We start from the raw sequence: 11,411 nt of genomic DNA, 5'->3' as shown, positions 1-11,411 counted from the left end.
TGTGTTAGTAGAAGGATGCAACGTCTGGCCACTTGAGATAGTACGGCTGTACCAGTACCTGAGCAAGTAATCTTGGCTTATATACAGGGAATTGTGATGTCGCCTGTTTGGCGACTCCAATGCTTGCTGCCATCAGCCAAGTAACATTCGAGCTTACACGTTGTCCGATCTGTCGCGCCCGAGTTGCGGCTGTGTGCCAGGGACATGACAGGTAGTTTGTTGCATGGATTCTCGCGGCAGTCACGGGATACGCCTGCACTCAAGGTGAACACAAGGTGGAGATGGTAAGCAAGGGTGGGAATGCAGAGTATAACCCGTATCATTAAAGTTGCGGACGAATTTTTGATCGTACCTGCTTTTGCCCCGTTTGTCCTAGGCAAGTCCAAGACTGTCCAAGGCTTCCGCGCGCCCTGGGAGGCGCAACGCCACTGGTCAGGCCCCGTCAGAATTAGATCAGTGGAGTTCGATTTTGCTGTACCCGGGTATACCACTATACACCGGACTTTCGACTTGAATATCAGCCGCGACTATGTTGATTTTTATGTAAAGATAATCAACCTATAAGCCGTACAACTCGCTTATGCATAAGCGGGGCCACTGGATACTTGCGCTGTTGTTAGTCTGACCAGGATCTATGTACACCGGAGTTTCAAGTTAGATAGGCTGAAATTTTTATACAATTTATCAACATGCAAAGCACACATGTCAACCTATGCAAGCCGGCTATAAGCTTGCGTTGCCTATAGGCCGACAATCAGCATCATACTGGCCACTATGCATAATGGCTGTTTCAGCACAGTGTATTTAATTGGCAAGCAATTGGCAGGCGGGCAAACAAAAAGATATTTGTCGAATCGAAACAACGATCTCATTATTATCATTTTTGCCACCCGCCGGCGCTTTACCCAGTACACCACGGCGCTAATAGATTGATTGCTTCTTGTAAGTATATATCAAGCTCGCAGTGGAATCCAATGAAATTTCGACGAGGTTTGCCTTGCATCGCAGGCTTGCATTGCGAAATTTTTACTAAGTCCTTTTCGGTATCATGGTGCAACAGCTGTGTCATCATGATGTTGTGTAAATTTAATTCTGAGTCGTCCGAGTCGACACAAGTGCTGGGCCATAAATTAATTGTTCGTAGTACCGAGCGAGGACAAACAGGAAGGTTTGATGCGCTATAGTGTGAAGTACTTAAAACACCAGTACCGATATCCATATCCATTGTTGATTTCATGCCACATTTATATTTCTCATGCGGACAGGCCATCAGGAAAATGACAAGCCGCTTTACCGGCATTATCCTGACTTTGCCGAGATGAACCTACTTTTTGGGTATTTCCGGCTCTTTACTAGAGAATATTTGGCTAGAACACCGCATCAGTGGCATTTAAGCTGCAATTCTCGTTACGAAGAGTAAGCTATGAATCTATCAAACCGATTTGAATTCTCTATTATAGCAGAATTGTGGTTTCAAATTTTGGGAAAGTAGGTTCACTCTAGCAAAGTCAAGAAAGTGTGGTTAATACATGTGTCAAAATCCTGATGAGGTTTAATTAGGAATCGGAAAAAAAAACTCGGGGCCTTCCATGCATTCTTCTGGCTGATATTGTGAGTTGCTCGCAAAATCTCTTCATGTCAGAAGTTGGAGACTTCTGCCATGAGATGCAGATGTGGTGAGTGTGCGGCAAAGTAGGGGCAGGATCAAAAGTAAGAAAGAAGCACACTACTGCTATACAGGTGATTCAGCCAAGTACTGTCTTACCCTCATTCACTTGTACCACGAGTGACAGAGGGTCTGGCACAGTGTAAGCCCGACACCTTCCCTCGGTAGTGAAAACGCGGGATTTAGGGGTCATTCAGCTTCTATTATAGGGAGATGCAAGCCTTTCTTCGTTTTCACTGTACGCTTTTGACATCTCCGAAACGTCACAACATGCAATATCAAATATATAGCCCCAAATCTTCAACCGCAAACGATGAGCTGACTGTGGATATGTTTAAGTATGCACAAATCAAACGAAATAACTATTTGGCCAAGTTAGCTTACGATGAGCCCGGGGTAAATCGACGGTGAACTCATCTATCGAATTTTAGAGAAGCCCAGCTATCCAGGAGGACTATCCTCTTGTCCGCACGATCATATAAGATTCACGTGGCTTCGTGGGGTCCGCTTGTGTGATACTTGAAGTTACCTTGTCCGCGACCAAAGCAAGTGGCCCTTTGGATTGGACGTAGCACTCGATTGGCAGCATGGCAATGCATCGAGCTCGCGGAAGTGACGGACGAACAGGCCAAGTAACTATACAGGTGATGTTTTCCTGTGTAACTTCCCTGCGTTTGTAAAAGCCATCTGTAATGTTTCCGTGGACGACGATGAGTACGCTGTGTCTTAAACACGCTTCACATTGCGGAGGAGTATATAATAGCGGACATGTTCGCGCGGTCTGTAAGCGGACGTCCGCCGTCCTCTATGTCTGCAACATTCCATTCGTCCACACCAGTCTCCAAGGTATGCGTCGTATAAAAAGAGGGTTGATGTAGGGCTCCGCTCCCCACCAACATCGAATATTCGATTATTCAACATGGCGGACGAGCAGCATTCGAAACGCTTCCTCTGTTCCAAGGAAGACTGTCACTTTGGTACTGACCAGATGGGCGCACTGACAATACACTGCAACGCAGTCCAGTGCGTGACACTTAAACGACTTAGACGAATATTACTGACGTACCATTGACCCTCTCAAGTGATGGGATAAAACCCTATGTCTGCGAAAAATGCGGCCACAGTGCTTCGGATCCTTCCGCGTTCACGAAGCACAAGAAGAGGATGCACGATTACAAACCTATGCGCCGAGGCCCTCTCCCCCGGAGCGCAGACCTTGCCGAGCCAGCGCCTGCATCCAGCGAGCATCGTTGCGATCTCTGCAAGCAGAAATTTCAGCCTGTCCAAGGGAGCGACAATATGTGTAATGTATGTTATATTGACTTGTGGTTTGGTATGTGCAATCAGGCTCCATCAATCAGGACGTAATTGCTTATGAAGGAGGTTTGAAACCAGTCGTAGACGCTGCTTCAGCGGCTTGAACGCCTCGCACGCTCGCCCAAGACACCTTCTTTTCCATGAAGGCAAACCAAGCCTCTTATAAATCAATTAACCCATATTACCTTTTAATGTGTAATCTTTCGAATACAAGTGACCACAATGAAAAGGGTTTTCACTGCGTACATATATTAGCAGTTTATCAGTACCAGACATTGACTTCAGTGCTTGCCTATGTCAACGCCACAGCTCGATTGTCCGTCTCTCACGACGGGTAAAGGTTCAGGTTGTCAGATGGTCGATCCGGGCCGGTGAGTGTCTAAGCGTGAGTAGCCTTCGATAGTGCTAGTGAGTACTTGTGAGAGCCGCGCAAATAGCCATGAGTTTGTTACCACTTACTGTGTTGGGGAACAATTGTAAGTCCCATCGTTGCATGTACTAAATCAGTATGTTAGCTGAGTACGAGACGCCTGTAGTCCTGTCTCGGTAAACTCAGAGGTCTGAATAAATTAAGCTACATACCATAAGTTCCAGTGTGTTGAGATACGACTTTGCATTTACAGCGAAATGAAGCACTCGTAACCATGGACACCTACAAGACATTGTTCCACTCAGTGGTTTAGGTTAGTAGAACCCGGCAGTTTCAGAGCTGAGTTACGTATGCGAGCCATTCTGACAAAGCGCCCACAAGGCTTCAATTTTTAGAAAACCTGAGAAAGGGAGCAACGCGCCGCAGATATCCGAGATGCGAAAATTACATCGACAACCAACATGGAAACTAACATAAGCAAACGCCAAGCATGACGTTAAAAAGTGAAGCTGTCAGACACATAGTCTAGTGGCGCACCATAATTGGCTGAGACTCCTCGGAGAATCATTAAATCTATGTTCGACGTCGGGCCTCGATGTAGCCATATAATGAAACCATAGATCCCTACAGATCCTGGCCTGGATAAACTTACACCGCAACAGACCCATCAAACATGCTTTGTTGCTCACCGAACGTGCTCGCGTCCTCGGCCTCTGTCCTCGGTCTTAAGCACTATAAGAACACAAGTCACGGAATAGCTCGCGGAGAACACCGAGGATCTGTTGGTGGCGTTAACGGCAAAGGTGACATTGGCCGCCCGTTGGCACCTTCAATTAATTGTCGAGGGTGCGTGTGATAGGCACGATGGCCACGCCCGAAAATCCGGTGAGATTATGGGACGGTGGTCGGTGCCTGAGGGTTCCGCCCTCGGGATACTCAGGAAGTAAGAGACGAAGGGCTCGAGGTGCACATGGAACGCACTGGTAGAGATGGCAGCTAGAGTGCAGCGTGTATACTGCCATTACCCCCGGCGGGCGGTTAATGGTAAACGTAATAACACGCATGTTGGACGGCCCGGGTGCACGCCTCTCGTAAAGCCTATGTCTCCAATGAAAGTCAGATCTGGCGGCGAAACTCAACCAACGCTATTGGTCGGACTCACTGCTGGAGGTAGGCCGGAGGATTGGATCTCGGAGTCCCGCTGTCAGATCATAGAACGAGAATAGATTGCTGTGTGAGAGCCTGAGCCGCCGTCGATAGCGTTGATCGTAGAAGAAAACCGAGAAATAAAACATGGGTATATTGAGCGTTAGTCGTAAACAACCAATAACGGTTCCACAGTAACCTATAGTCCACAGCTTGGGTTATCACCTTTATCATCCGTCAACCAAGGCTCAATAGTCCTCGAATCCGATAACATGCCCTGAAGATAGGATAACCACTACCCACCAACTAAACAACCGACCACACTACATGGACCCGAATGCACCCCCGCCCGCACCAGGGTACATCTGCTGCTGCTGACCAGCCTGGAAATAACCGCCGCCGAACTGGGGACCCTGAGGCGTGAAGCCCGAATTGGCCTGCCCAAATGGCTGCGGTGTGTGCCCTCCAAACGGCTGCGGCGAGCTCGCGAACGACTGCTGGCTCTGGCCCATGATGGGTGCCGAGTGCGACGGCTGCGGGGCGCCCTGCGGAGGCTGCAGCCCACCACCACCAAACGACTGCTGTTGGCCGAAGGAAAGGGGCGCAGGCTGCTGGATGGGCATGCCGGTATTCATCGGCATTTGCATTTGCGACTGGAACGCGTTCCCGCTCATACCCATGCCCATCTGCGGCTGCATACCGGCAAACTGCTGCTGCTGCTGCTGCTGCTGCTGCTGGAAAGGATTTGTCGAGCTCATCCCGGTATGCATCGACCCGAGCGAACCCATCGAGTTCATCGAGCCCATCGACCCAAAAGAACCGGAGCCGAACGAGTTCATCGAGTCCATCGAACCCATACCGCCCATACCCCCCGCCGCCCCCATCGGTCCCATAGACCCAAACACTCCAGTCCCCGAAACAGGCGAGCTGTTGAACGGCATCCCGGTGTACATGTTGCCAAGCGGTGCGCCTTGGGTCGCGCCTGAGTACGGCCCGCTCATCCCGCCGCCGAATCCCGTGGATCCCGGATGCATGGTCATTGACAGCTGGGGTTGCGGCTGAGCAGCGTACTGGAGAGGGAGAGACGAGCTCTGCGACGGGCCTTGCAGCGAGACGAGGTCACCCCAGACACCGCCGGTCGGGGCAGCAGGGGCAGACGGCGCCTGCGTCGGGTGGGATGGTGCAGCGGGTGCCTGCGGTTGAGTCTGGGGCTGGGGCTGAGAGAGGTTGGGATTACTCCGCGACGTGTGGAGTTTTGGAGGCGCCGATGGCGGAGCGAGAGAGGTAGAAGAGCTGACGGGCGCAGAGGCCTTGCGCTGCTGCTGCTCACGCTGGAGTGCAGCTGCCCCTGACGAGGAAGAAATGGAAGAGGGGTTGCTCGTGCCTGGGACCGAACCTGGGGCGAGGCGGGCTGTAGATTTAGGTTTCACGAAGCGCTTGAACTCATACTTTGCTATGTGAAGAAAATGGAAGAACCAAAAGCGTCAGTTTTAGGGCTCGTTTATCATGATGAGGCTAAGGTGGCCCAAGAGGCGAATGATCCAGATTCAAGAAGAGGGCTGGAGATTATGAAGCCGCGAGGCTACAACCAGAGCCATGACGACGGGTACCGGACAAGGGTGGAGAAGACAGGGAAATGAGAGAGAAACTGGACAAGACGAACCTCGTATGAACTTTTCGAGCTCGCTGTCGCGCTCTGAATCCACCATATTCGTCGGCGGCGGATGACGGACCTCGTCCGGGTTGTAAAAGGCATTCGCTTTGATGTTTCCCACCTTCTGCATTGTCTGGAGTTGCACATATTAACAGGCACTGCTGCGGTGATGAATGATGGTGTGACCCCTGACCTCGACGTTCTCCTTGGTCCATGCATCGAGCGTCAGACTCTTTCTTTATCGCAATCAGATTTCAGCACGCGTCACGCCGTGTCCCAAGAGAGAAACAGGGAGCAAAAACGTACACTTTGCTGATGTGAACGCCAAGTTTACGGTGGATGCTCGCACAGCTGACGCTAGATGCACATGGGTCGCGTGAGGACGTTGGGCACCGATGCAGAGGAACCAGCTGAAACTAACCAGAGGAAGATGCCGAGGTTGTAGGAAGCCCATCTAGGCGCGCGCGACTTGCAATCTGCGCATACATCTAGGTCAGGGCTGATCGGTAAGTGATGAGTGCCCGATGCTTTAGGGGAATGAGTGCTCGCGCACCGTTGCCTGGCTTAGCGACGAGCTCCTGAAGAATCTTGAGGTTGCGTTCGTTGCTGATTTTCGACATACTTTCTGTGTGTTAGAGATGGAGGTAGGTTGCACCAGCTAGACGGTGAGCCGGGACGGAGAGGCGGAGGTGAGGTGAGGGTGGGGCGATTCCAACAAACCCGTAAAAACCTCCGGTTGATCCATAATTGGAAGATTAGCCGGGCCGTAGCCGTATCCGCGTGCCACGGACGGAGTCTGCCCAGCTCCTCTTTCTCCTCCGTGAGTTCAGTTCCCCGTCCTGCCAATCTAGCATCGCTCGACTTACCCGCCCTGATATCCATCGATTCATATAACACCGATTTGATCCATCTACACGCCCAGCAATCCCAGGAGCTACACCCGAATAACTCTCTTTGACAGCTTTTCCATGTCCCGCGAGGGCAATCTATCCTGATATGTCAGACCTCTCACCCCAGCACAGTTCACCTTCTCAAGCGGGCGACTCCTCTGAGAACCCCGCTGTCGCACCTAGCTTGGTGCAGCACTTCCTCGCGTACCCATTCTCCACAGATCAGGTCTACCAGGTACGTCTCCTTGCGCTTCATCAGGTCTCGATGAGTCGGGCGGCCTCTTGGCTCACGGCCTCCTCCATGACGCGCACACGCACCCACACACCATCCCTTTTTGCCAAATAACGTTTCCACTTTCCCCCTGGCACGCCATACCGTGCACATTGTCAACAAACGTTCATAAACGTGCATCGCCCCGATCTGCCCGATGCAGCAAGGCCTCTCGGCCATTCTCACCGACGACATCCTCGCAGGCAAATCTGACGCGGAAAAGGCCGAGCTCCGCCGGCGCGCTGAGCTCTTCTACTTCAACAGGTCAGTATCTCACCTTTTTCTTGCCCAGATCTCGCACTTACCCGGGTTATGTGATGACGGGTGGCAATGATTTGGCTTGTACGATCAAACAACCTTAATCAATCCTTACGTAGAAACTTTGGGACTTCTCTCACCCTGGAGGACATCCAGGCGCACGAAGCGGCGGTAGCGTCGGCTCGAAACCACATATCACCTGCTGCAGGTTTTGATGGTACCACTGCCGCTTCCACTGGCTCGGAGGCTTCGGCCCAGCAGGTTGGCTCGGAACCGCACCAGCATCAGGGCGGTCCGGAAGGGAGAGACACGGGGGAAGAACGTGCGCTCACTTTCGCAGAGCTCAAGGCGCTCATTGAGGAAGGGAAGACGGATGGCATACCGAATAACAAGGTCATTCCTGACGTGATCCACGTACGCGATTCGTTTTCACTACTTCTTTTCTGTGCGTGTTCTAACAGCGGCACCTGCATCTCCAGGAAGGCGCACCAAGCCAATCGAGTGCGCCCGTTCGCAAAAAGCCATGGGAGTAAAGCAGGTCGCCGTCTATCTTAGACCTTGGCCCTTGGTGCACGCCGCGTAGATCCCATCGCGCTTCCCGCGTAGGTCTGCGGGCACGCGTATAACGCGTAAGTAATTAGCGGCGCGTTTAGCAAACCGAGTGGATACCTTTGGTGACGATGCCATAACCTATCGCGAAGCTAATCTTGCCATCATGTCCGCATGCAGCCTGTACAACCACACCGCGCAGAAATATGCATGTAATATCACCACCATTAAGACAAACCCGCAGTATCCTCAGACCAGCTACGTGTTTCACTCGTCATTCATTCTACCGGCGGCCTCGAATATTGCTCCAGAAAGGAAAGCCGTCGGGAACACGGCGATGAGCATGCTATCTTTATGCACCACCACAAACGGCTGAGCCATATCCCCATGCGAGGGAGCGAGCACCCACATCTCTCCGCCCCGGAGGGTCGTCTTTCCACTCTCCACCCACCCGGAGACCCAGGGATACGGACAAAGAAGCAAAAGCGAGGGAGAGCAGCAGTCGCGAAAAAGCCCCCGCGAAGCGTGCCCTGGCTCAAGGTTATATGCATATAACCTTCCGTGGCCATCGTCGCGGGGCACTCACGCTGTCTGCTTTTCAGCGTATGCTCCGCACCTAACTTTGAACTGTTGATAAGTTTGGCATAAGTATGCGACATGGAGAAGCTCGACTTTTGAGAACCCTCCGGCTGCAATAATTTTGGCGAATTTAGGCTACATACATGCACCGGAACCTGATTGAACAATTCATACACGTTGACCAGCCTAGCTACACGTCCCTGGGCCTGATTAACCCCCGCCTCGTTATGTCGATTTGGCCACGGTTGCCCGGGGGATACGTTGGGTGCGTCGTCGCGTACGCGCAAGAAGCATGCGTACACCTCGCATCGGACTCACACCTTATCAGCACGCTTAAGTATCTATGTATATGTCGGAGTATCCGAGTCCCTATAAGTCTCATGCATATGAATTCTGCGTGATTGCACGGCCGAGTACAAAATTAGGAAAATATCGAGCTGATAGTATGTGCCGCCAGCGCGAGCACATGCCAACATCGCACGTACTGCGATGTGCAGTGTGTACGACTTACGTTACTTCATACGGAGGTTGCCGTGTGGAAAGCCAAGTCACGGATCTGGCCGTGCTGCGACCTTGTGAAGAAGAGCGACTGTGTGACCTACATGGCTACGAGAGATGTGCGAATGACGAAGTATTGTCAGTGGGATGACGCGAGAATAGATGTAGTATTGCTACTCTCTCGAAAGCGAAGAGACCGCGAGAGATATTTGAGCGGAAATGACAGTCTATAGATATTGTAGATTGAAGTAACGATGAACTCGAGAGAAAAAAGTCCACAGTGAAGTATGAGATCGAGAGAAGATTCGCAGGGGTTTGTTCGTGGTATAGAATGGTAATGCATGGAGTACAGTGCCTGGATGAGTGTGCTCTAAGTTACGTAGCCAATGTGCGTTCTCCTATCTGCGTATACGAGGGAAGATCTAGAGAGGTCATGTTTTGGTGGTTTGTGGTAAGTGGTATTGTTTGTATGTATCCACTTTCGCAGAAGCCGGTATATCCAAACTGTCATGTCCAAATCGTCATGCACCAGTGCCTGCTAACCCCCTCTCGTCCGCGCCCAGTGCCACTCCACACACTACACCGAGAAAAGCCTCGGTTCGGATCGTCCATCGCGGAACGCACGCGCTCACAAGCACCAGCATCGTCCATACACGCCTCGCACGAAACATGGAGCGATGCGGACGAGCAACAAGCCTGCATGTCTATGTGACATCCGCGCACCCCGCCTTCCTCCAAGATAAAAACATCTGCCACCGTCCGCTCACTTGCCCATCTTCTCGACCAGCCACTGCTTCGTCACGTGCTTCTCGACAAAGTGCCCGTCCTCCCGCAGGGCCGCGAGCGCGTCTGCGACCCACCGGCGGCACACCGGCTCGCCCGGATTGCTGCTACTCGACGGCGAGGGCACAGGGAGCTCCATGAGCACCTTGCTGAACTGCGGCATCCGGTCCGCGTCTACGCGACCGACGGTGACGCGCCCCCAGTATTCGTCCGCGCCTTCGCGGAGCGTGACGGACTGGGGCATGTCCAGTGCCAGGGAACCGCCGGGACTTGTTGGTGACATGGGTGAGGAAGCGGGCGATGATGAGGATGAGGATGGGGAGGAGAGCTTGTAGAGCATGGCGTGGCCGGTAGCGGGTGTGAAGACAACGGCGATGGCCCATGAGACGCTTGAGGGTGACTGGCCGAAGCGGGCGACGGCGATCTCGAAGAAGGGCGGCATGGTGGGGGTGCTTGTTCGAGGATGCGTGCGTGGAGTCGGTAAGGGTGATGTGGTGTTGGTGTGTCACGTCAGGAGTGGGGCCGACGATGAAGATGTGGTGCCACTAAGGTGAGTGTTGAGATGTGTGACGAAAGGGTATGAGGTGCTGGTATGGGTATTGATATGCGTGACGCGACGCGACGTGTACCGATTAGAGCCCGGAGAGGCAAATGGGAGGAGGATGACCGAGTACAAGACGAGTGTGGATGTCTTATATAGTCCTCACGGCGTTTTATGAGGGCCAGCCAAGGGAGATGGGATCGAGACGCTTAACCGGGAACAGGGAAGCTCGAGCCTAATTGGAGAAGAGAAGAGGCAATGAGATCCCGGAGGAAAGGTAAGTGACAAAAGGGGGGCCGGAACGGGGGAGAGGTCGAAAGGGTCGGGGAAAAGTAAAATGGAGGGGAGGAAGAGGACTATGTGTGACGGGCTTACATACACAGCTGAGCTTGAGGCCATGATGCATAATACGCTTATGATGCCATCTAGGCGTCGACATATCCGGGCAGATTGAAAGAAGTCTCGTCCGACGTCCGTCCTTCTTTCCATTGGGCCATGGCTTGGGGGACAAAAGCCCGATCCGATTTTCAGTTATTTTCTCGGGTGCTCCAGATCCCAGATTTCGCCGATTCGCTTGATTTCGGAGGGGATTGTCAACGAGGGACGATCTCGCCGGGATCTTCGTCAGACGCTATATATGATGTCGACCGTGACATCAACGTTTCAACGTTTGTTCGGGCGACATGACTCTAGATCACTTTTTGACTGACCACTTCTTGAAGGCGAACGCATGTTGGGCGCCTCTGTGTACGTGCCTGCCCCTCTGAGCTGCCCTCCTCTGCTATCTCGTTCCTATCGTTGCGGGGGTCCTAGCGTGGCAGGAAGACCGCATATATCCCAGATTGGTGAAGAGCGAGCTGAGTTTTGTCTGAGTTAACTCGAGTCAGAA

General features: G+C 52.4%; 3 protein-coding genes across 3 annotated transcripts; 1 reads left to right on the top strand and 2 right to left on the bottom strand.

Moving 5' to 3' along the window:
• Nucleotides 1-4,649: 4,649 nt before the first annotated feature.
• Nucleotides 4,650-6,823, bottom strand: CONPUDRAFT_145061 (ArfGap-domain-containing protein). Its single transcript, XM_007772131.1, has 6 exons — nt 6,707-6,823; nt 6,575-6,641; nt 6,460-6,510; nt 6,347-6,389; nt 6,163-6,286; nt 4,650-5,952 (listed from the first exon to the last, which is right to left on the bottom strand). The coding sequence occupies exons 1-6, from the start codon at nt 6,771-6,773 to the stop codon at nt 4,823-4,825; spliced, it is 1,482 nt and encodes a 493-aa protein (XP_007770321.1). The 5' UTR covers nt 6,774-6,823; the 3' UTR covers nt 4,650-4,822.
• Nucleotides 6,824-7,149: 326 nt separating this feature from the next.
• On the top strand, nt 7,150-8,478 carry CONPUDRAFT_166644 (uncharacterized protein; the record flags this gene model as incomplete). The annotated part of the gene is made up of 4 exons (XM_007772130.1): nt 7,150-7,278; nt 7,478-7,578; nt 7,692-7,986; nt 8,052-8,478. The coding sequence occupies 4 exons, from the start codon at nt 7,150-7,152 to the stop codon at nt 8,103-8,105; spliced, it is 579 nt and encodes a 192-aa protein (XP_007770320.1). The 3' UTR covers nt 8,106-8,478.
• Nucleotides 8,479-9,349: 871 nt separating this feature from the next.
• CONPUDRAFT_166643 (uncharacterized protein) lies at nt 9,350-11,411 on the bottom strand. Its single transcript, XM_007772129.1, has 3 exons — nt 11,233-11,411; nt 10,898-11,153; nt 9,350-10,757 (listed from the first exon to the last, which is right to left on the bottom strand). The coding sequence occupies exon 3, from the start codon at nt 10,421-10,423 to the stop codon at nt 9,962-9,964; it is 462 nt and encodes a 153-aa protein (XP_007770319.1). The 5' UTR covers nt 10,424-10,757; nt 10,898-11,153; nt 11,233-11,411; the 3' UTR covers nt 9,350-9,961.

This window comes from Coniophora puteana (assembly GCF_000271625.1).
Source record: "Coniophora puteana RWD-64-598 SS2 unplaced genomic scaffold CONPUscaffold_8, whole genome shotgun sequence".
In the NCBI taxonomy this organism is placed as follows: domain Eukaryota; kingdom Fungi; phylum Basidiomycota; class Agaricomycetes; order Boletales; family Coniophoraceae; genus Coniophora; species Coniophora puteana.
The sequence above is the reverse complement of the archived record's forward strand: the minus strand, read 5'-3'. Positions and strand labels throughout refer to the sequence as shown.